The sequence below is a fragment of the Petaurus breviceps genome, unplaced genomic scaffold, assembly GCF_028583685.1.
Source record: "Petaurus breviceps papuanus isolate PSGF00001 unplaced genomic scaffold, PetGlider_PUasm1.0 208, whole genome shotgun sequence".
In the NCBI taxonomy this organism is placed as follows: domain Eukaryota; kingdom Metazoa; phylum Chordata; class Mammalia; order Diprotodontia; family Petauridae; genus Petaurus; species Petaurus breviceps.
The window spans coordinates 5,427,365-5,449,037 of NW_027185852.1; the positions used below are offsets into that span (position 1 = coordinate 5,427,365).

Sequence of the window (21,673 nt, forward strand, 5' to 3'; positions counted from 1 at the left end):
CCGGGCCGCAGACGCTGCGACTAACGTCACAGGCGCTCCGGCCTAACGTCACCGCGCACAGCGCGTCCGGGCTCGGTGTCCACGTGACCTTCCTCGCCTTGCGCGCGCGGCTGGCCGGGGCGGGGCGCGCCGCTTGTACGTCACAAGTTTGGCGGGGCGGTGACTTCCGGCCGAAGCGCGCGACGGGGGCGGGACGCGGCGGCGTCGTTGTTCGTCACTGGGCAGACGCAGCGGCGGTTGCGGGCTGAGAGCGCCCGGCGCGGCTCGCTGTTTATGCGTCACGGGGTGGGCGGGGCAGCTCGCGAAAGAGGCGGGAGCCCCAGCATGTCGCGGCTGAAGAGGCCGGTGGGGGCCGCGGGCCGGGACCTCCGGGCGGGCTTCCGCCACGGGAGCGGCGACAGCGGCCCCGTCATCCCGCAGGGGCTGCTGAAGGCGGCGCGGAAGAGCGGCCAGCTCAACCTGTCGGGCCGGGAGCTGAGTGAAGGTGAGCGCGGGGCCTGCGGACCCGGGAGGCCGCGCGGAGGGACCCGCCCTCCTCCGCCCGAGCCTTCGCTCCTCGCCTGGCGCTTTGTTTCCGTGCGGGCCCCAGGTTCCCCGAAGCAGCAGAGCTCCGGGCCTGAAGCCTGGCTCCCTCCCCCCGGGCCCTGGCACGGACGTGGGGCGGTCTCTCCCTCTCTGCGCTCCGCGTCCTGGGGGGGGGGGGGGCCGGACCCCAGGACGTTCCCTTCTCGCCTCTCTGAGGAGCGAGCCTCAGTGCTTAGCAGAGCCCCTGGCACAGAGTCGCCGCAGGAGGGATTTAAATGCCAAACGGGGGTGCGCGGACACAGACCGTGCGGGAGGGAAAGCGCTAAGTAGCAGGCTGTGACGGCGGTTGGGGAGACTGTGTGCAGAGCCCCGGGGCACCGTCCTTTCCGTGGCCTGCCATCCCGTCCTCCCTCCCATGCCCTCGCACGCCGTTCCTCAGCCTCCTGAGCTCCTCCTCCAGCCCACCTCAGCCCAGACAGAGATAGGCGTCCCCTGGATCTGTGCCAGCTCCAGGGTCAGGAATTCCGAAATCCCCTTCCCCAGCCATCATCTCTTGGTGTCTCCCCCCCCTCCCCGCCACCTCTTACTGCGCTGTGACTTCTAGGCCCTCCACCCTTCCCGTTTTCTCCCAGGCCATTCTCCCCAGCCCATCGTGACCCCTTGGTGAATCGGCTCAACTTGAGCCCGTTCTCCCGTCTTGAATCCCTGGCCCCCTGGTCATTCCTCCAGTTATGTCCCGCCAGTCCTCCGCCTTGGATGACTTGTCATCTTCGTACCCACACACAGGTGGAGAAAGTCCCACAACCGCCCTGACTGGGGCCGCTCCAGTTTATGTCACACAGCCTCCAGGAGGCGATCCTCCCTCATCAGCTCACTCTCCCACTCTGCACAGTGGCTTTTCCACACCTTTTTGGATGGGTAATGAAATTATGGAACAGGGGCAGGCATGCCCAGTTCTTTGGATCCTCACCCGGAAAGACCACGGTTGGATGGAAGGAGAGCAATGAGGGTAACAGGTGGTGGGGAGAGGCAGAGCGTCACCCTTATAGCCACGGATTAGAGTTGAGAGCACTCAGCAGCACGGACCCGGTGGGAGACGGCAGGAGGTCTCATTTTTATAATTTTTTTTGAGGGAAACACCAACTCCTATCTTTGCCATCTGAGAATTGGTTCACGAATATATCTAAATCGTTTCAGAGTTACGAATAAAACTTGGGTTATCTGCACCTTTTGGATGTTCTGCTGGTCTGGACCTGTGAAAATCTAGATTTCGTCTAGAACTTATACCTCTCACAGGACCAGAACTTTAACAAGCAGCTCTTAGGTGTTTTCCTCTGATTTGGCATATACCAGGATGTAAATTGTGGTTAACAAATGATATAATTTGTAAATTATGCTCTGTAAACGTCTTTGGGATGGTTTGTACGTGGCTTCCGGGTTCCCCTTTGCAATTGGGTTTCCTGCTAAAACTTCTTATACTGACTAGAAGGGGAAGGGGGTGGTCAGGGAGACGAGAATAAGATGCAATTTTAACACAATTCTAATCTCTCCTCAAACTTCCCACTCTCAGCTGAGAAACTTGGCTCATATTTTATGGAAAAAAAATAAGGCCATTCACTGTGCCCTACCTCTTCTCCCTTCTTCCTTATCTCCTATCACTGGGATTCCTTTGGCCACTGGCTCCTCCTTCACCCGTCTCACATGATGGCCTTACTCCTTACCAAGATTAACCCTTCTTCCTGTACAAGTGATCTCATTCCATCCCATCTTTTCTGACAAACTGCCCCGTCCCTCTGTACTGGCTCATTTCCCACTGCCTACAAATATACCTATGTTTCTCCCATCCTGAAATCACCCTCACTTCTATCCTTCTGTCCTATCCTCCTCTATCTCTTCTGCCTTCTGTATCTAAGGCTGTCCGCCTCTGCTTTGTCTCCTTTTCTTCTCTCTTGACCCCTTGCAGTCTGGCTTCTGACCTTGTTACTCTACCACAACTGCTCTCTCCAAAGCTCCTGAGGATCTTAGTGGCCAAACCCAGTGACCTTTTCTCAGTCCTCACTCTCCTTGATTTCTCGGCAGCCTTTGACACTGTTGATCACTCTCTCGATCTAGGTTTTTGGGGTACCACTCTCCCCTGGTCCTCCTCTTGTTGCCCTCTCCTCCAGATCGTGACCTCTAACTGTAGCTGCCCCTCAGGGCCCTGTCCTGGGTCCTCTTCTCTTCTCCCTCTAGCACTTCTTCCACTGAGTTGCAACCCCATATAGTATGGGATCACAGAGCATTTGGCAACAATAAAATGTGCAGTGACTGAAAATTCAAAATCAAACATGTAATGAATCCGAGGCATTTCTGGCACTGCTTGCCTGTGTTGCATTGTGCAGTTTCACTGCAGCCTTGGGTTTTGAACACAAAGCATACTCGCTTTGTACTGCATGTGCTCTCAGCAGTGATGAAAAGGCCAGTGATCCCTTGCAGAAACTTGAAAAGTGGTTGCTGAGTGGAAGAAGTTTAAGAAGCCCTGCTGTGTACTGTTTGGTTTGGTGATCTCATCAGCTACTGCGCATTTAATGACTGGTGATTCTCTGGTCCACCTTAATGACTGATTCTCTAGTCCACCTTTCCTGCTCCATTCTCTCTGCTGACCTCTAGTCTTGTATCTCCAGCTGCCTTTGGGACATCTTGAACTGGATGTTCAGTAGACACATTCGACATGTCCCAAATAGAACTCTTTTTTTTTTTTTTAAAAGCAATCGAGGTTAAGTAACTTGCTCAAGGTTACACGGCCAGTTATTTCTGGGTGTGGTGCTGAGTATCTGAGACCGGATTTGATCCAGGTCATCCCGACGCTGGAGCCGGTGCTCTTACTCGCTGAGCCACCTGGCCGCCCCTAAGCAATTGGGGTTAAGTAACTTGCTCAAGGTTACACGGCCAGGTGTTTCTGGGTGGGTGCTAAGTGTCTGAGCCCAGGATTCGATCTCCAGGTCTTCTCAACACTGGAGCCGGGGCTCTTACTTGCTGTGCTACCTGGCCGCCCCTCAAATAGAACTCTTGATGTTTCCTCCAAAGTCTCTTCCACTCTTAACTTCCCTGTTACTATAGAGGGTAACACCATCCCCCCAGTCCCTCAGGCTTGCAGCCTAGGAGTCAGCCTGGATTCTTCACTGTCTTTCATCCTCATGTCCAAGCTGTTGCCAGGCTCACCAATTTTACCTTTGTAGCATGTTCTGAATATGCCCCCTTCTCTAGTCTGTCCCTGCCCCTGCCCTGGTGAAGGCCCTCATCACCTCACTCCTGAACTATTACAGTAACTGCTGGGGGTTTGGGGTGGGTTCTGCCTGCCTCAGTGTCTCCCTACTCTTGTCCCCTCCACTCCACCACTAAAGTGATTTCACTAAAACACAGGTCCAGTGATGTTGTCCCCTACTCAAACTCCAGTGGCTCCCTGTTACTTCCAGGATCGACTACAAAATGCTGTGTTTGGCATTCAGAGCCATCCATAACCTGCCCCCTTGTATTTCTCCAGCCTCCTGTCTTTCTCCCCTCCATGTACTCTCTGATCCATTGGCATTGGCCTCCCGGCTGTTCCACGAAGAATTCATGAACAGTTCCATCTTTTGACTCTGGACGTTCTCTCTGACTGGCCCCCATACCTGGTGTGCTCTCCTTCCTCTTCTTTGACTGTTGACCTGCTTGGCTTCTTCCCTTAAGTCCCAGCTAAAATTCCACCTTCTGTGGAAAACCTCCCCTAAAGCCCCCTTAATTCTAGTGCTTGCCGCACTCTTCTGCTTCTTTCTGTTTGGCTTCTGTCTCGCTCGCTTTGTATTTTGTGCTCGCATGTTGTCTCCCCAGTTAGACTGTGAGCTCTTTGAGGGGAGCGATGTCTTTTGCCTTTTTTTTGTGTCCTTAGGTGCCTGGTACATAGCAGGCACTTACTGATTGATTGGTTTCAGTAAATGTGTTGAGAGTGTGAGCCAGGTTGAAGGTTACTTGAGATTTTAAGATAGGAATGCCAATATTTGGCAACACATTGCGTATATGAGTGAATGAGGAGTCCATGAGGGGAAACTTGTTTATTTAAAACTTCAGACAGTAAGGTGGAAAGGCAGGGATTTAGGAGTGACAGGACTGGGATGGATGGAGATGAGAGAGCTGGGAGTGTTAGGGAGTTTTCAGAAGTTTGGAATCATAAGGGTTGGAAAAATTGAAGGTGGGAATTTGATAGAGAAGTATCATTTGACCACAGCTCCAACCTCAAAGGGTTAGAGTCGGAGGCGTTTGGGGTCAGAAGGTAGGGTCAGTTTATTCTCTCTCAAATAAACAGGAAAAAGAAGAGATTGAGCCTGAGTTTTTGGATTGAATAACTGGTGACTAAGCAAACTCATAATCCTTTCTCTCGTCTCAGGATGGTGGGGGATGGTACAGTCAGATGATGATATACTGTATCTGGAGTATGCGCTTGCTTTTTGATAGGGCAGGTTTCTGAGTTCTGAATCCTAGGTCAGATCCTGTTGACAAGATGCCTGGTGTCATTTTAATAATTTAATAACTTTAATAATAACAGTATGAAAATTTTATGTGTCTTAGACTTAATGTTAATAATGTTATCAAATATACTAATGATAATAACTAGGATTCGTATAGCACTTTAAGATTTTCAGAGCACTCGACACTGATTTTCTCAAGCCAAGACTAAGTACAGGGAGAATTGGCGTGTGATTTTTTTGTCTGCGGAGAGATGATTGTGCACTGAACGCAGCCTGAGGCTGAGACGCAGCACATTATAAACCGGTTCTCTGCTGCTGGTGCTCATTTTGTCCTGACAGCACCAAGAAAGCACAGGCCATCACCACACCATTCATATGTGGAGCTAACAGTAACAGCAAATGGAAGAGTTTTGTGGATAAGGTCACGTACCTTGGCCGTCTGCTTTCCAGGGATGTCCACATAGATGATGAGGTTGACACATGCGTCGCCAGAACTAACCCACTTGTTTGGGAGGCTCTGAAGGAAAGTGTGGGAAAGAAGAGTTTAATACCTCTGTCTGCCAAACTGAAGGTTTTTGGAGTTGTCATGCTGACCTCAGTGTTGTAAGCCTGTGAACCCTGGCCAGTCGACCAGCACCAGGCCAGGAAACTGAAGCACTTCCATGGGAATTGTCTCAGGAAGCTTCTGAAGATCACTTGGCAGGATCAGATATCAGACCTTGAGGTCCTTTCTCTCAAGCTAAACTGCCAACCATTCAAAGTCTTCTGCAGAGAGCATAATTCCAATGGACTGGCCACGTTGTTTGAGTGCCAAATGTACATTTGCCTAAAAGTCTTTTACAGAGAACTCACACAAGACAGGTGCTCACATGGAGGTCAGAAGAAGTGATACAAGGACACTGTCAAGGTCTCTAAAGAACTTTGGAATTGATTACATTACATGGGAGACACTGGCACAGGACCACCCAGCATGGCATGCCCTCATCAAAGAAGGCCCTATGTTCTGCGAGCCGAGGAGAATTGCAGTGGCTCAAAAAAAACTTAAGATGTGCAGATTTAGAGCCGCGTCTCCACTCTGAACATTCATGTGAACTGTTTGTGCCTGACCGGTGGGAGAGCCTTCTACGTTCATTTTGGTGTGACCAGCCAAAGTCAGACACACTTGTTGTACCTTGACCTTGACCCTGCCGTAGAGACGTCATGTTGGTCCTCGGCAAGCACAAAGGACAATGACCAGGATGGGTAGGGTTGTGAGCACGGGGGTAGATAATGGTGGCCCATTAAAGCAAGGAATCCTTGTTTTGTTCTTGACCTTACTGGAAAAGGCTCTGATTTTTCTCCATTGTTCAGAATGTTTGTTCTTGGATTTAGAGAAATACTATTTCTTAAGGAACGGTCTACTTCTTATGATTTTTGGAGTGTTTAATGTTGAAATCAATGTTGGATCTTGTCAAAACCCTTTTCGGTGTCTATTGATGTAATCATACACCTTTTATGTTTATGTTATTAGCTGGCTTTATTATATATTGATAGTCTTCCTTGTTGAATCAGTTCTGTATTCCTGATATAAGCCCAGCCTGGTCACAGTGTATAGTCTTTCTAATATGTGTTGTACCCTCCTTATATTTTACCTTAAAATGTTCACCTCTATCTTCTTTAGGAATAATTTGTCAGTGCTTTGTTTCTCTGTTTTATCTCTTCCTGGCTGAGATTACAGGACCACATTTGTGTTGTAGAAAGAGATTAGATAGGAGCCTTCTCACTTTATTGCAAACAATTTGTGTAGTATTGAAATTGTTCAGTAGGATTCAATGAGACTTTTAAAAATAAAACTGACTTTTGCTAGAAGAGAAACAGTTTTTTTTGCTGATTTCTTTCTTAGAGACATAGAATCAGAGAGCTAGAAAGGATGTTTAGAGAGGTCCAGAGAACATCAACGTCAGCCTTCCTCATTTTATGTATGACTGGTAGTAAATCAATATTTATCAGAAATGGGAAATGACAGCTCATGGTCATACAATAGTCAGTGTCTGTGCTGAGGATTCAAACTTCTTGTAGCTTCAAATTAATTGTTTTCCCCCCCACCATACAATACTGCCTGTTCACTCCTAATCCTTTTTTTTTTAAATTTAGTTATAGAAACATATTTGAAAGACTTTTTTGTTAATACTGTATATTAATCTGTGATTTTTGTTTTCATAAACATTAATATTAATGGGAATATATTAATGTAATTACATTTTTTTTTCATTTTGGGGGAAAATAGTCCCTCAGACAGTGTGGCGAATAAATTTGGATCTTCCCGAGGAAGCAAACCAGAATCATTCCTTTAATTCTTCTGAAAGATGGTGGGAGCAGACGGATTTGACTAAACTAATCATATCGAACAATAAACTTCAGTCACTTTCAGATGACGTCAGGCTTCTTCCTGCACTGACTATACTTGATGTAAGTTGATTGGCTATACTTGATTGAAAGATAATCTGATATTGTAAAGAGAAAACACAGCTCCACTTAGATCCAGACAGTGAAGTAGGAAAAGAAAAGGTTTCCATTGCCTGTCAGCAGAATGCAAGGATCAAATGTGAGGTTACGTTAAAGTTCTGTATTTTAAACAGCTGGAACCTCCCAGCTTGCTCTGAGGTCATGGATAGGGCTACTCCCTCAACAGTGCGAACCTTGTCCCTCCTCTTTAGAATGTCCACCTACCATGATTGAGACTTCCTTCTGGAGAGTTTAATTATATAGTTAACTTCAATGGCTTTTGTTACCATATGTTAAGTTCTGGATTTATTTTCATACGGGATACCATTTTAGGCATCTAGACGTAATCAATTTGACATTTAGAACTGATCAGTTTTGCATCATGACAGAAGAATATTTTTTTTTCTTTTTCCTCTGGTCTTAAATTAAAATATTGGACCTTAAAGTTAACAGAATTGTACTTTTCATTCTGAGACCAGGCTTTAAAATTTGAGGTGCCATGTTTTCTATCTCATTGAATATGTAAGAGTATCAGCCCATTTTTTTCCTTGAATATATTTGCACTATAGCGCTGAAAATTCTCCTAAGAAAGTCTGGAACAAATAGATAGGGATTCGCCTGAGAGGCTCGACGGTGGGTGATCTGTGGTTCTGTCCTTAAACTAGAAGAGAAGTTGAAAGAAGAGCCTCCTCTCCTTTTTTGCCATGTTGGCAGCTGATCATCTCATTGCTTCTGCCAGGGGAGTAGGTTTGTAGAGTTCAAGGCCACTCCGCTCATCTCCACTTTTGCTTTGAAGCATTCCTCTTTCTGTCTGGAAGCTGGTCTGAGGCTTGAAACAGATCTCCTCCTGTCTGGCCGAGAGAACACTGCTTGGGTCAGCTTCAAGGAGCCTTCACTCTCCACATCTGAATTCTGACCAACAGCCTCATTTATTGACACTAAATTGATAAGAGAGAATTGAGGGACTCAGGTTGAAAAGTGAGAGAAGTGGCGGGGAACATAGTGGGGAATGGAAGAAGGAACAAATATTGTTTGTCTGAGACTGAGTGTTGACTTGTTCTAGATGCACGATAATCTGCTGACGTCCCTTCCTTGTGCCATAGGTGAGCTGGAAAATCTTCAGAAGCTTAATGTCAGGTAAAGCCAAATTGCTGTTATTTTTAATTTTGGTGTTGTTTTTATTAATTTTTAATTTAACTAATTAATTTTCTGAGTAGTAAAAAAAAAAGAGAGGGAGAGAATGGGTGGTATAGTATAAACAGGGCTGGTGTTAGCCTGAGGAAGACCCAGACTCCCAAGTCCCACCTCAGCCACCTGCTCTGATCATGGGGGGAGGGGTCACCTAACCCTCTGTTTTCTGGTTAACTTTCCAGAACAGTATAAGTTGTAGTTACATTGACTATCAGTATTCAGTTTGCACACTGCATGTTTCCTTTATGTCCAGTCTGGAATAAAAAAAAATACATCTAAGTATAGAGAGAGACAGAGACAGACTTCAGTGTCTGCTTCTGCTGCTACTAAGTCTCTCTGTGATTTGGGGCAATTCACTGAACTTTTTTCTATCTCACATTGCACACCTGTAAGTTTAAGGTGTTGAGCAAATTGCCCTCTGAGGCTGTTTCCAGGTTTAAATCTTTGATCCTATCTTCATTCAGTTCATCATTTATTAAGAGCAAACTTATATTTATTAGGTACTTTGCTAGGTGCTCTGAAAGCAATAATGATAACAGCTTGATGACATTTATGTGGATATATAACAATTTCAGTTTTGAAAATCAAAGAATAATTGTTTCCCACTATTCAAATTACCTGAATTCTTTCTACACTAATTATAAATTTAGCTCCATCATGAAGATGATTTTATTGTTGCTAAACTTTTGTTATTTATTTATTGCTTTTTTGGAGGGCAGTTGGGGTTGTGACTTGCCCAAAGTCTTTCACACGGCTAGTAAAAGGTGTTCAGAGTCTGGGGCCAGATTTGAACTCAGGTCCTCCTGACTTGAGGGCAGTGCTCTATTCTATTCACTGTGCCACCTAGCAGCCCCTGCTTTTAGATAACTTTTTTTGTTTGGTCTCGTATTAAATTCCCTGACCATAATTTAGTCCGTCTACCCTGGTCTGACTTGATTTGATCTTGTTCAGACATCCAGATTCCTTTTCCATTCCTGTTCATTGTGCCTTCACAATATCCTTATCTCTCTCCTTTGTATTGTTTCCCACTGGAACCTCCCTTCTAGCCCCACCTATCCTTTTTCTTCTATTCAAGTCTTTAGTAACTCTTCTCTGGGCAGTTCATTGAAGAAACAGCACTTGTTTGTCTGTTTTGCTGGATATCGGAGGAGACAGAAGATTCCTGCCCTTATGGAATAGACGGTCTCCTGGGAGATCAGAACAGGAGCCCGTTATTCCGTGTTGACTTTGTCATTGCCGCTATGCTGGGTGCTTGGGACACTAACAAAAGCAGAAGCACGGTCCCTGCCCTCAGGCACTTCCCATTCCAATCACAGAGACCTTCCCCAGAATAACTGTCCACACAGGGTCACGCACACCCCCAGTGTAAGTGGAAGGTAGTCTCAGAAGGCACGGGCTTTGCAGGGAGCTGGGGGAGTTGGAATACGAGCCTTAAAGAAAGGCCAGGGAAGCCAGGAGGCCGAGGGCACGGCCAGAGCGAAGGCACGGTGTCACGTGTGGGGAGCAGCACACGGACTAGAGTGTCCGGATGCTTCAGTATGTGGAGAGGAGGCGGCCGAGGGGTGAGGCCGTGAAGGCTTGGGACAGCAAACAGCATTTTCTCTTCTATCCGGATGGCAGTAGTGAACCTAGACCACAGGTGATCAAAGAGGGTATGTAAGGCATGGTGTGACCTGCACTTCAGAAAAATCACCAGAGAAGGGAGGGAGTTGAGGCAAGCAGACCTCAAGAGGAGCCAGGTGCAGTAGTTCAGGTGTGAGATCACAAAGGCCTGCACCAGGAGGGAGGCCATGTCAGAGGAGAGGAGATAGATATATTGGGGAGATGTTGTGAAAGTAGAAAACAGCTTGGTAAGTAGGCAGCACATACAGGTAGAGAGTAAAGACTCGAAGGGCCTGTGCCTTGGGCAGGAAAAGGGCCACCTCTTCGTGTGAGACAGGGCCAGCATAGCAGAAGCTTTCACTGAATGCCCCCAAGCAGCTGGCCCCCAGATTTTCAGGGGCTCCCCGTTGTTTACCAAGTAAAACACAGACTCCTCAATAGAAGATTTTCAGTCCTCCAAATTCTTGCGCGCATTTAACATTTCAGTGTATTCTATACTATTTCCCTTCATTCGTTCTCCTTTTAGGAAATTAGATTCTGATCTTTTCTTTGATCTCTCCTCTATTGCCTTTGTGCCTTTGTTAGAGTACTTCTTCCCTGGATTCCAAGCTCACTGTCCTGACCTCGGATCCCTTAACTTGCTCTCTGCAGTGCATTGTCTGTGTGTTTCATTGTGCTACAGCTTGTATTTAGCAGTGCTCTTCCCTTTATAGATCATAGATTATCTCTGAATGGACTATCCAATGGGGGCTGAGCTGGAATGATGGGAAGATGAGAAGCCATAAAGAAACTGAGCATTTGCCAGAATTCTATAAGCTGGACAGCCGTACATTTGAGATTGTTTGTATTTAAAAAACAAAATTCCTTTTCACTAGTTTAACCCATAGGATTAAGAGTTAATGACAAGGGGTGGCCAGGTAGCACAGCGAGTAAGAGCACCGGCTCCAGTGTTGGGATGACCTGGAGATTGAATCCCTGGCTCAGACACTTAGCACCCACCCAGAAACACCTGGCTGTGTAACCTTGAGCAAGTTACTTAACCCCAATTGCTTAGGGGCGGCCAGGTGGCTCAGCGAGTAAGAGCACCAGCCCCAGTGTCGGGATGACCTGGAGATTGAATCCTGGGCTCAGGATTTCAGCCCACACCCTGAAATAACTGGCCATGTAACCTTAAGCAAGTTACTTAACCCTGATTGCTTAAAAAAAAATTTTTTTTTTAAAAAGTTAATGACAAAGCGTATTAAAAGATAGTTCACAAATTACTTTTGTGAAAGGATTTCCTTTTCTCCTTTGAAATCTCTGTAAGATCACTTGTTACGATCTCTTTTTTTAAGTCCCTGGTGTTGTAAAAGAAAATAGAATTACATTTAAGATAATAACTAATAAAGTTTTAATAAGGCCATGTAGTTTGCTAACAAAAATGGCCACAAAACTTTACTGTGTTTTTTCTTTGAATTGTGTAGCATTTCTTTTTATCTATCAATAGTCATAACAAACTGAAAATACTGCCTGAAGAACTTACAAAACTAAGAAATCTGAAGGGCCTGTTTCTGCAGTACAATGAACTGACCGGCGTCCCTGAAGGATTTGGCCAGTTGCACAAATTAGAGGAGTTAGTAAGTTGAATTTTTCCAATCCTGATGTGCTTTTTACCTGAAAAACTTGCTGAGACTTGAGGGTCCTGCAGAGCAGTCCTCTTTGATCCTTGTTTCAGACCAAAGCCCTCAACCAGGGTTAAGAGCCCTCTGGATGCTAGATGAGACCTAGGAGGAATGATTGGGAGAGAAGAAAGCAGCCAACTCACAAAATCCAGTTGAGGGTCACTCTTAGCATCTGCAGGTAACATCTGAGGCACCAAGCAAGCAGGAGACCTTAGCAGCAGAGCAGAGGTTAGACCCAGGGCCAGATCCCATCTCAGATACTCACTTTCTATGTGACATGATGTTATCCATCTGTCAAGTTGGGGGGGGTTGGACTCCGTGGCCTTCTAGCCCTGAAAGGCCCCTTCTAGCTCCAGATCCGTGATCCTCGGTTTACAGGTATCCTTAGTATTTACACTGCAGTGCATTTTTGGAAATCATGCCACTAAGGGACCTGTCACCAAGTAGTCCCACAATTCCCAAAGAAACAGTGTTTAATTACTGGAGAATCTAAGGAGCCAGCATTGGGGGGAAAAAGAAATTAGAAATGATCAACAGTATGCAAGCAAGGAGAAAGATACACAAATCATAAAGCACTCGATATGCTCCGATCTTGTTAGTTGGCTGCTCAGTGGCCCCAGTGTGGTGGTGTGTCTTTATATTACACGTAAAAGTGACGACTCCGTCTCCCTAGCAGTTTGAGCTAAGTGAGGCATTAGGTAAAATCTCAGACCTTGGGTTTCACCCTCATTTTGTTTGCTGCCTGAGGATAGAATTCACTGTTGTGTTGGAATGATTGAGGGATGGTGGGAAAAAGGCTTGGTGGGGGCTTTGAGTCAAGATTGCTAAGGTCTTCGGGTCATCCCACCAACCTTTGCTCTTTGAGCTGGGCTCCATGTGTGGCTCCAGGTGTTTTAGTGTGTGCTCATGGCAATTGTGGCATTTCTCTTGCTGCAAACTATTCTTTTAAATGACAAGACTTAGCCAGTGTCTGTCACTGGCAACCTCTTCTAATTCCTCCAAGTGTAGATTTGAATTAGGAACCTGAGGAAAGCCTGTGAGGAAAGTGCTGCTTAATCTACTTGTTCTCTTTCTTCAGTGCTACCAGACATTCAATACTTACTTATGAATGTAACACTGAATTGAAAAAATAATGACCAGCATATGGGTCCTAAAAATAAGCTTTAAAACATCTCTCACAAAATTCTTGAGACAGTAACGTAACAACTTGGTCCCCCTGGAATGATGTGGGTATGTAGGAGAAAGGATGTATTAATTAATTAGGCAGTCTTGGCTCTGTGGAAGGCAAAAATTGACCATATTGGTAAATCTGACCCTAGAGAATTTACCAAGGATTGGTTGATCTTTTCCAAAAGGGGAGAAGGAAGAGCAGTTTTTCTTCACACAGTGTATGGGTCAGTCTTTCACCTTTTACTTTCAGTTGTAAAAATCTAAATCCAAACACTTGAGTGAATCACAGAACTCTCCCAGTAAAGCTGTAAAGGGTTCTTTTAGGGAACATCCAGATTTAAGAACGTGCATCACAGTAGGGGCATTTAACATTTCCAGAAAGTAATCTCTAGACTGTCAGGGTAAAGTGATATGGCACGTCTGTATTCCAGTCCATTTTCTACGACAGTAAAATCTTTGATGATCCCAAAAGCCAAAATTCAGTGTTAACATTGGATTTATATAAGCACTTGGTGAAAATTCAGAATGATGTTTTTTTCATGATCCCAACTGAGAGCCCTTCCCTAGTGAAATCACCGTTCCCACTTTGCACTGCCCACCAGGATCCCAAAACTGCACGTGAAAGTACTTTGGGAGGGGCCGTTTCTGAATTTTGTTCTTACTTTTTCAAAAGGATCTTTCGAACAACCGCCTCACAGCTCTTCCTGCTAGCTTTTCTTCTCTCTCCAACCTGATGCGACTCAACATTGCCTGCAATCAAGTGAAGGACTTGCCAGCAGAAATCACCGGGATGAAAAGTAAACTTACTCAAAAGTGTTCAAATATTTCAAGTTTCATGCCGTATTTTATATATTTAAAATCAAATATTTTATTGTAGTTGGAGATGGACAAGTATAATAATGGGTTGGAAGGTGCTAAGAGTTACATACCCCAAGGTGTCAGGTCTCGACCCAAAAGCCCTCTTTTCATAGATAATAATGTACTTTGGTATTTGGTAGCTTGAGGTAGAAAACACAAAACTGTCAAGAAGTCAGCTTTACAGACTGGAAATGAGTAAAGTTTTGATGGACTTTAGTCCAAGTGTAGAACTGAGCAGCTGATTAGCTTTGTGATGTTTGCTAGGACTTTGTGTCCTGACCTTCCCAAGGTGAGAGTGGGGAAGCCATAGCTGCTGCCATGCAGCTTCCCCTGCAGAAGGCCCAAAGAATAAGCAGCTGTGGCCAGAATTCCAGAAGGTAGCCTTCGCTTGAGCCCAGATGTTTCACACTTAACAATGTTTACACCTAAAAGATAAGCAGTGTAGCTCTTTCCTAAAACAGTGAAATACCCAACCAGGGTAAGCATGTAAATGGACTTGTGGTGGTGGTGTTGTGGGCACCATGGGATTGTTGGAAGCCCTGCTAGCAGAGTGCTTCCCTGTCGGGTCCTTCACCTGGAAAGGCTTTGTCTAGACCTACCTCCAGGGCCAGCAGGCTCATCATTTTGGTAAGGCCACTGGGGGATAAATTGTTTTAGCACAACAACTCATAGAAACCGTTCCCTGAGAAATGAAGGGCTGTAACCAAGTCTTGTTGGGTAAAAGAGTTCCTACATCAGCTAAATCACAGATCCTTCAGGTAGATATTTTTAAAACTATATTTTAGAGTCTGTTTTTAAAGACAAAGGAGTATAATTTGATACCTTTCTAATCTTTATATTTTATAGTTTTACCCAGGATTTAAAAATTGGGATAAAAAGCCTAACTGTGCAGCTGTTCTGACCCCAAGATGTCAGTGGCCCCGCTAGTCTACCTCTGCCAATCTCCCTCTTCCTTTTCACAGTTTTTGAAAACTTGCTCTACGCGTTGTTGCTTTGCCCATTCACCCTCTAGCTGGGAGCTTGTATAAAGTATGTGACATGCAGGAATTTCCTTGGGTACAACTGGGTTTTAGCTAAAGACAGATTGCCAAAGCTACTTTCTTAAAAGTCTGACAGTAGTTTCAGCTTTCTCCTCCACAAAAATCTTTGAATGCTAATGAACGTAAGAAAAGCTGGGTAATCAACCTTTAAGTAATAAGACATTCAGGGCAATCTAAAGCCTCAGGAAAGGAAGAATTTTCTCAGGTTTTGTTCGTTTTTTTTCCCTGACTTTTAAAATAATAACAGTCTCAGTTGGTTAGAGCCTGGTAATGATGCTTAGGCTGTCGGTTCATTTCCCCACAGGCTGACTTGTCATTATGGGTAATGAGGAGATGCTGTTGCTTCCCAAGACTGGTTACTTATCCACACTAATAGTTGTAAAAGCTGCACAAAGTTAGGAGGGTAGCCTCCAGAACTCCTGAATGAAGAGTTTAGAGCAATGTGAGCCAATAAAAATAGGTCACCATGCTGCTCATGTCTCCTTTCTTCACTTAACCACGCTGTTCCACTGGGGGCGGGGGGAAGCTGGAAGGCCTTTTTACCCCCATTCACATGAGTTTATTTCCTTAAATATATTTTAATTTGAGAAAAAGATAGACAGTAGTGAGCAAAAATAATTCCTTATGTATGTGTAGTATTTTATACTTGGTATTTTCACATACATTATTTCTGTATAACACGTTAACCCTAAAATTTTAGTAGATAAGGTATTAAAACTATTTTGATAGTCAACCTAAATTTATATAAGTCCATGGGGGGGGGGTGGTAGTGTAATTCATTATAAGAATTTATTTTGTTAAAGTTTCACAAATCTTCATGGTGAATTTGTTATAAAAAGTATGTCAGTTGGCAAGTTGTTATCTTTAAAAAAATTAATGTTTTTTTACCAAATAATTTCTATAGGGTTAAAGCATTTGGATTGCACTTCAAACTGCTTGGAAACTATATCTTCTGAATTAGCTAGCATGGAGTCACTAGAACTTCTGTATTTACGGAGGAATAAACTGCGTTTTCTACCAGAATTTCCTTCTTGTATATTATTGAAGGTAACATCTGCTGTTTAATATAAAACTCATTGCTTTTTAAAAATACAATTTCAGTGATAGAATAACTATTGCTATACAGTCGCCTTTATTGATTGATTGATTGATTGCTTTTTGGAGGGGGAAAGGCAGGGCATTTGGGGTTAAGTGACTTGCCCAAGGTCTCATAGTTAGTGTTAAGTGTCTGAAGTGTATTTGAGCTCAGATCCTCCTGACTCCAGGGCGGGTGCTCTACTCACTGCGCCCACCCCTACAGGCACCTTTAAAAGGAGATTTTTCCAAGCACTATAGTAAAATGAGTGTCACAAATATTAGCGTTGATAGTTTTTAAGTAGAAGAAAATAGTTTTTAAAGTAATGATCTATCTTGTCTGATCTATCCATTACTCATATTTGTGTGGGGTAACTTGCAGTGAAGTTTCCCCATTCTGAATATCATATATCCATTCTTATTCCTTGTATTTTGTAACTAAGTTCAGTATTGTTTCCCCATATGTGTATTTGTGTATGTCTGTGTGTGTGTGTGTGTGTGTAAGTCGTTGTGTATTTCAAGGTAATGGAAGAGCTATTGAGTATTAATACAATTGATTGGATTAACTATTGAGATTAAATTAGAGGTGTTTCTAGTTTGGGGAAAGGAATGGTAGTGTGAGAGGTAACAAAGAGTTAAGTTTCTACAGAACTGCAAGAATTGCTGAACAGGACTACTGATAAAAGTAACAGACAGTAGCCTTGGGAGGAAGTTGAGTTCCCAGAGAACTCCTAGATAATACTAAAATGAAACAATGTAGAATGCAAGGAGCTGGCAGCAGCAGGTGGATTTGACCAGTCAGGGAACAGGTAGTGGCCTTGGGACACCCATGGCCAGATAAGGATGTATCTAGGTTAGACTGAAGGGGGTACAGTATTCTGAGGTTGTTACTGAGCTTGTGTAGTGGACCTCATGTATTATGTATGTTATCTAACAAGATTAGAGCCTCATTAATAATAATTAGGTTAATGTTTGGGAGGGGCATGTAACCCTTGCTTATTTAACCTAGCTTTGACTTCTGTACCTCGGCCTCCTCTCTCTGGGTGCTGTCCCCGAGACTGGACTGCCCGCTTCTCGAGAGATTCTAACAAATCTTTCTACCTTCACTTTGAGAGTTCTCCGAGTAGTCAATTTGGGTTAGGGTCTCTGTCTCCCATATATATTCATCCATTGGTTAGTAGGTCTCTTAAGAAATATTGTAATTTAAAAAAAATTAACTAGTATTAAAATCACTTTACAATTTGTAGTATTTTGCTTCCTGATTATGAGGTTATAGGTTATGTTAAAGTAATTACATCCAGTCATGGAAGCTCAGAGTTGGAAGGGCTTTCATCGGTTTTATTCAGCTCAGACTTAAGTGGGTATGTCTTCTACAATATTGCAAAGAATTGGAAATCTAAGTTTTTGCTGAAGCTGTTAACAATGAGGGACTCACTACTTCATGTGTGCCTCTAAAGTCTCTTTCTCTTTGGCTTCTAGCTCTGTGCTCTGAAACCAAGTAATAACAAATCTTATTTCATTAAGTGGGTTGTAATTTCAGTAATAACAGTGACAAGAGTTACCAATGGATATAAATATTAATGGACTTAGTGGGATGCTAACAGTCTCAAATCCTAGTCACTAAAAATCATTTCGTGTTTTGATATCCTCTCATGAAATACTTCTTTCATTAAGGAATACATTTTCTTGTGGCCTTCACAGCTTAATTTATATTATGGGTATCTTAAAGATGCCCAGAGAAAGTAAAGAAGGTCCCAGGCATGTTGGGTAGAACCACAGTGGCCAGTTTAGGGGAGAATATGCCCTGGAGTCATCCAGAATGGATGGTCAGGATCCCCTCATGAGCTCATCCTCCTTCCTTCGAGGGAAGATCCCAGTTGAGTTCGTGGGTTTCTTTGAGTGCTTACTTCAGGTAAGGTGAGCTTTTTGGTGGGCAGACACTTGGGTTGCAGTTCGAGAGACCTGGAGTCCTTCAGTGACTGGGTTAGGCGGCACCAGCTAAGCTGTAGGCACTGAATCTAGGCCGGGCTCTGCTGACAGTTTGGGTTTTGTTAATCTTGTGCAAAGCTTCTTAGCCGTTTTTGGCCCCTGCTCCCTTCTACACTCCCTGTATCTGTGAACCTAGTTTATTGGGTTAATTGTTGCTCTGCCACCTCCCCTTTCATATGTTTTTTTTTCACTTTATTTCTCAGAGTTTGAAATGATTCTGTATAGAAGCTTTGTAATTTAAAATGACAATCTCTGAAAAGTTTTCCTCTGGGCATTTTTGTTCTGCTATGGAAAAAAAAGCTTGTTTGCATTTTACTGAAAATTCAAGCAAATTAACAATAGAAAAGCTGTGTTTCTTATCAGTAATTTGGATTTTGTTCTTTGAATGACTTAAATATGTTTGCCTCTAATTGATATTTCATCCTATAGGTGGTGAATAAATTACATTTACTAAGAATAACAGAACTATGAATAACTTTGGTCTTTGCTTCTTGTAGGAATTACATGTTGGTGAGAATCAGATTGAAATGTTAGGGGCAGAACATCTAAAACATCTTACATCTATCCACGTGCTAGACCTAAGAGATAACAAATTAAAATCTATTCCTGATGAAATCACCCTGCTGCAGGCCTTGGAAAGACTTGACCTAACTAACAATGATATAAGTAGGTAAGCTGAAAAGAAAACAAACCCTTGAATAATATAGTGTATTAAGCATAGAAAATAGTGTCTGGCTTATTCAGAGAATTATAACCAAAGTAGTTCAAAGTCAGCTAATAAAATTTTTTTCTCAGTGATTTAAATTGTATAGGACATTATAGTTAAATCTAAAATCATTTTTAAGCCTCTGAAATGACTTCTGATGCTGCTTCTTTATTCTATTTATCCTACTTAGGGAGATGGGAGAACTAGATTATCTTTTAAAATGTATTTGTGATTGAGGTCCCTTTTAAGAGATGCATGTGGACTAGAGGCTAACGAGCCGGGCTCCAACTCAAGAAAACCTAGGTTTGGGTTTGGCCTCTGATACCTGCTGGCATGGGCCCTTGGCAGGCCCTTCCACCTCCCAGCTCTCTAGGCTTCTTTCCAAACACAGGCAGTTCCCCTACACAGAGAGGTGCTGCCCTGCCCTGGCAGAAGACTGACCTCCCCAGCGAGTTCCCTAGACTAATGAAATGACAGGCTCAGTGCCTAACCCTGTATTAGGGAAGGAGAAAAAAATGGGCATTAACCACTTGCTTCATATAATCTGCTGACAGATATTCTCCTTTCTACTGAAACTCATAGAAATTGACTTAATTCACACAATTATGTATTGACTTAAAAAAAAGTTCTTTGTTATATTCTTGTTGTATGCATATGGCTCTGTCTAATTGCAATGAAGCTTGTTTTCCTGCATTTCTTAACCAAAACTATCTTGAAAATCAGCTGGTCATTTGCCCTTAGAAATGGACTTTATAGTTTTCTTGCCTCCTCCAAAGTTTCTTGTGTATCATTTCTCCCTCCCTGTCTCTCTTCCCCACTTTCCATAGACACATAAAAACAAAAATGTAAAACAATAAAGAAAGCCACATCCAACTATGCCCGTTAATGGGCACGCACTCAGGCGTTGGGGCTCCTTTTCCAGATTTTTATTCCTAGAGAATAGAAGCCAAAGCGTGTGGAAAATCTACATGGTCACTCAACACACTGCAGCTGCTCAGTAAATATTCAGGCTAACTATAGTTTTTTGAGAGGAATCCTTTTTTATTTAAGTAAATGAGCACATCCAAGTAGGGGTCTCAGAGAAATCTTTGTATTTAATTTGTAATGTGTCTTCTACTATAAATGCTTTTTCATTTGGAGGGACTATAGTGCCTTTTTTGGTATCCTTGATATAAGCCTGAGATATGACCATTTAGGAGTGACAGATCACTCAAAACTGACTTTTCAAACAAATATTCATTTTAGTTTTACAATTCAAAAATTATTAAATGATATTTCAATCAAGACTGTTAAGCAAAATTTTCCTTTTTCAAAGTTAAATTTTCATTTGAAGAGGAAATATCACAGGCCCGACTTACTTAGTCCTACTTTGGGCATGTTAGCTAAAATATTCTAGTCACTTTCTTGTGAATTTTGCAGTCATTTGTCTAGGTGAATAATATATATGTGTATGTAGATAGATAGATGGATAAATTGTGTGTGTGTGTGTGTGTGTGTACACGTGTGTAGGTGTGTATAATTGAATTATATTTAAGCTTATTTTGTTTTTGATAGTCTGCCTCATACATTAGGAAACCTTCCTCATTTGCAATTTTTGGCATTAGAAGGAAACCCTTTGAGAACTATTCGGCGAGAACTCCTAAATGTAAGTGTATTTTGAATTCAAGTTTATATTTTATTTATTTCACATTCAGACATTCATGTGAATCTCATATAAAACTGCAATGATCTCTCTCAGTGATGTTTTGTTTTCTCCTCCATTTAGAAAGGGACCCAAGAAGTTCTCAAGTATCTAAGAAGCAAAATGAAAGGTATTATCTTATTTCCTTCTGTATTTTCACATAAGGAAAGTAGCAACCAAAGCTCTAAGATTAAATTAATTGTACTACTTGTAATCATAATTAATTGGAAGTAAACCTCTGGAAAACCAGAATCTGGTCCTAAATCGTTAGAGGAAGTATGCTGTTATTTTAGGCCAGGGGTCCTTAACCTGGGATTGGTGAACTTTTTTTTTTTTTTTAATACTTTCATAATGGTTTTTTAATATAATCGGTATCCTTTGTAATCATATGTATTTCATATTATGCATTTAAAAACATAATTCACCAGCTTGCCGTTGGTGTTCATGGTAGAAGAAAGGTAAAGAAGCTGTGTTGCCCACTATGTTTAGGCTCACTCTAGGAATTTATATTTTTAATCTCTTTGAATTTATGCTACATTCCATAGCATGTAAAAAATGTGGAGGTTAAGAAATACTTACTGGGGCGGCCAGGTAGCACAGAGAGTAAGAGCACCGGCTCCAGTGTTGAGAAGACCTGGAGATCGAATCCCAGGCTCAGACACTTAGCACCCACCCAGAAACACCTGGCCGTGTAACCTTGAGCAAGTTACTTAACCCCAATTGCTTAGGGGCGGCCAGGTGGCTCAGCAAGTAAGAGAACTGGCTCCAGTGTTGGGATGACCTGGATCAAATCCGGGCTCAGATACTCAGCACCATACCCAGAAATAATAACTGGCCGTGTAATCTTGAGCAAGTTACTTAACCCCGATTGCTTTTGAAAAAAAAAAAAAGAAATACTTACTGAGCTGTGTTCCATGTAGGAGTTTGTGCCCAGTAAGGGCCAAGCACCTCTCCAAAAGATAAAAAAATCCCCTCAATCCTTTGGTGTCCTAGCAAGATGCAAATGTGAAATAGTTTTCTTTTCAAATCAAAATTATTTTTTTCAAGACTGAGCTGTTCAGGAAATTATGGTGAGTGGCACACCTTGATCAAAGCCCTGCAAGTACCCTGGTTCATTCTTTCTTAGCTCTCTGACTCTCACTGGGGGTGGTGGTCAGTTGTTTCAGTCATGTCTGATTCTTCATGACCATTTGAGGCGTTCTTGGCAA

At 43.2% G+C, this 21,673-nt stretch overlaps 1 protein-coding gene across 1 annotated transcript in view; it reads left to right on the forward strand.

Annotated features, from left to right (window-relative positions):
• Positions 1-282: 282 nt before the first annotated feature.
• Positions 283-21,673, forward strand: part of LOC138165241 (leucine-rich repeat-containing protein 40-like) — a 51,804-nt gene continuing 30,413 nt past the window's right edge. The window contains exons 1-9 of the mRNA XM_069093365.1: positions 283-484; positions 7,276-7,457; positions 8,557-8,630; positions 11,773-11,902; positions 13,791-13,914; positions 15,920-16,062; positions 18,576-18,748; positions 20,339-20,429; positions 20,550-20,595. Of these exons, the coding sequence (XP_068949466.1) occupies positions 325-484; positions 7,276-7,457; positions 8,557-8,630; positions 11,773-11,902; positions 13,791-13,914; positions 15,920-16,062; positions 18,576-18,748; positions 20,339-20,429; positions 20,550-20,595 (1,123 nt within the window). The 5' untranslated portion in view covers positions 283-324. The remainder of the gene's footprint in view (positions 485-7,275; positions 7,458-8,556; positions 8,631-11,772; positions 11,903-13,790; positions 13,915-15,919; positions 16,063-18,575; positions 18,749-20,338; positions 20,430-20,549; positions 20,596-21,673) is intronic.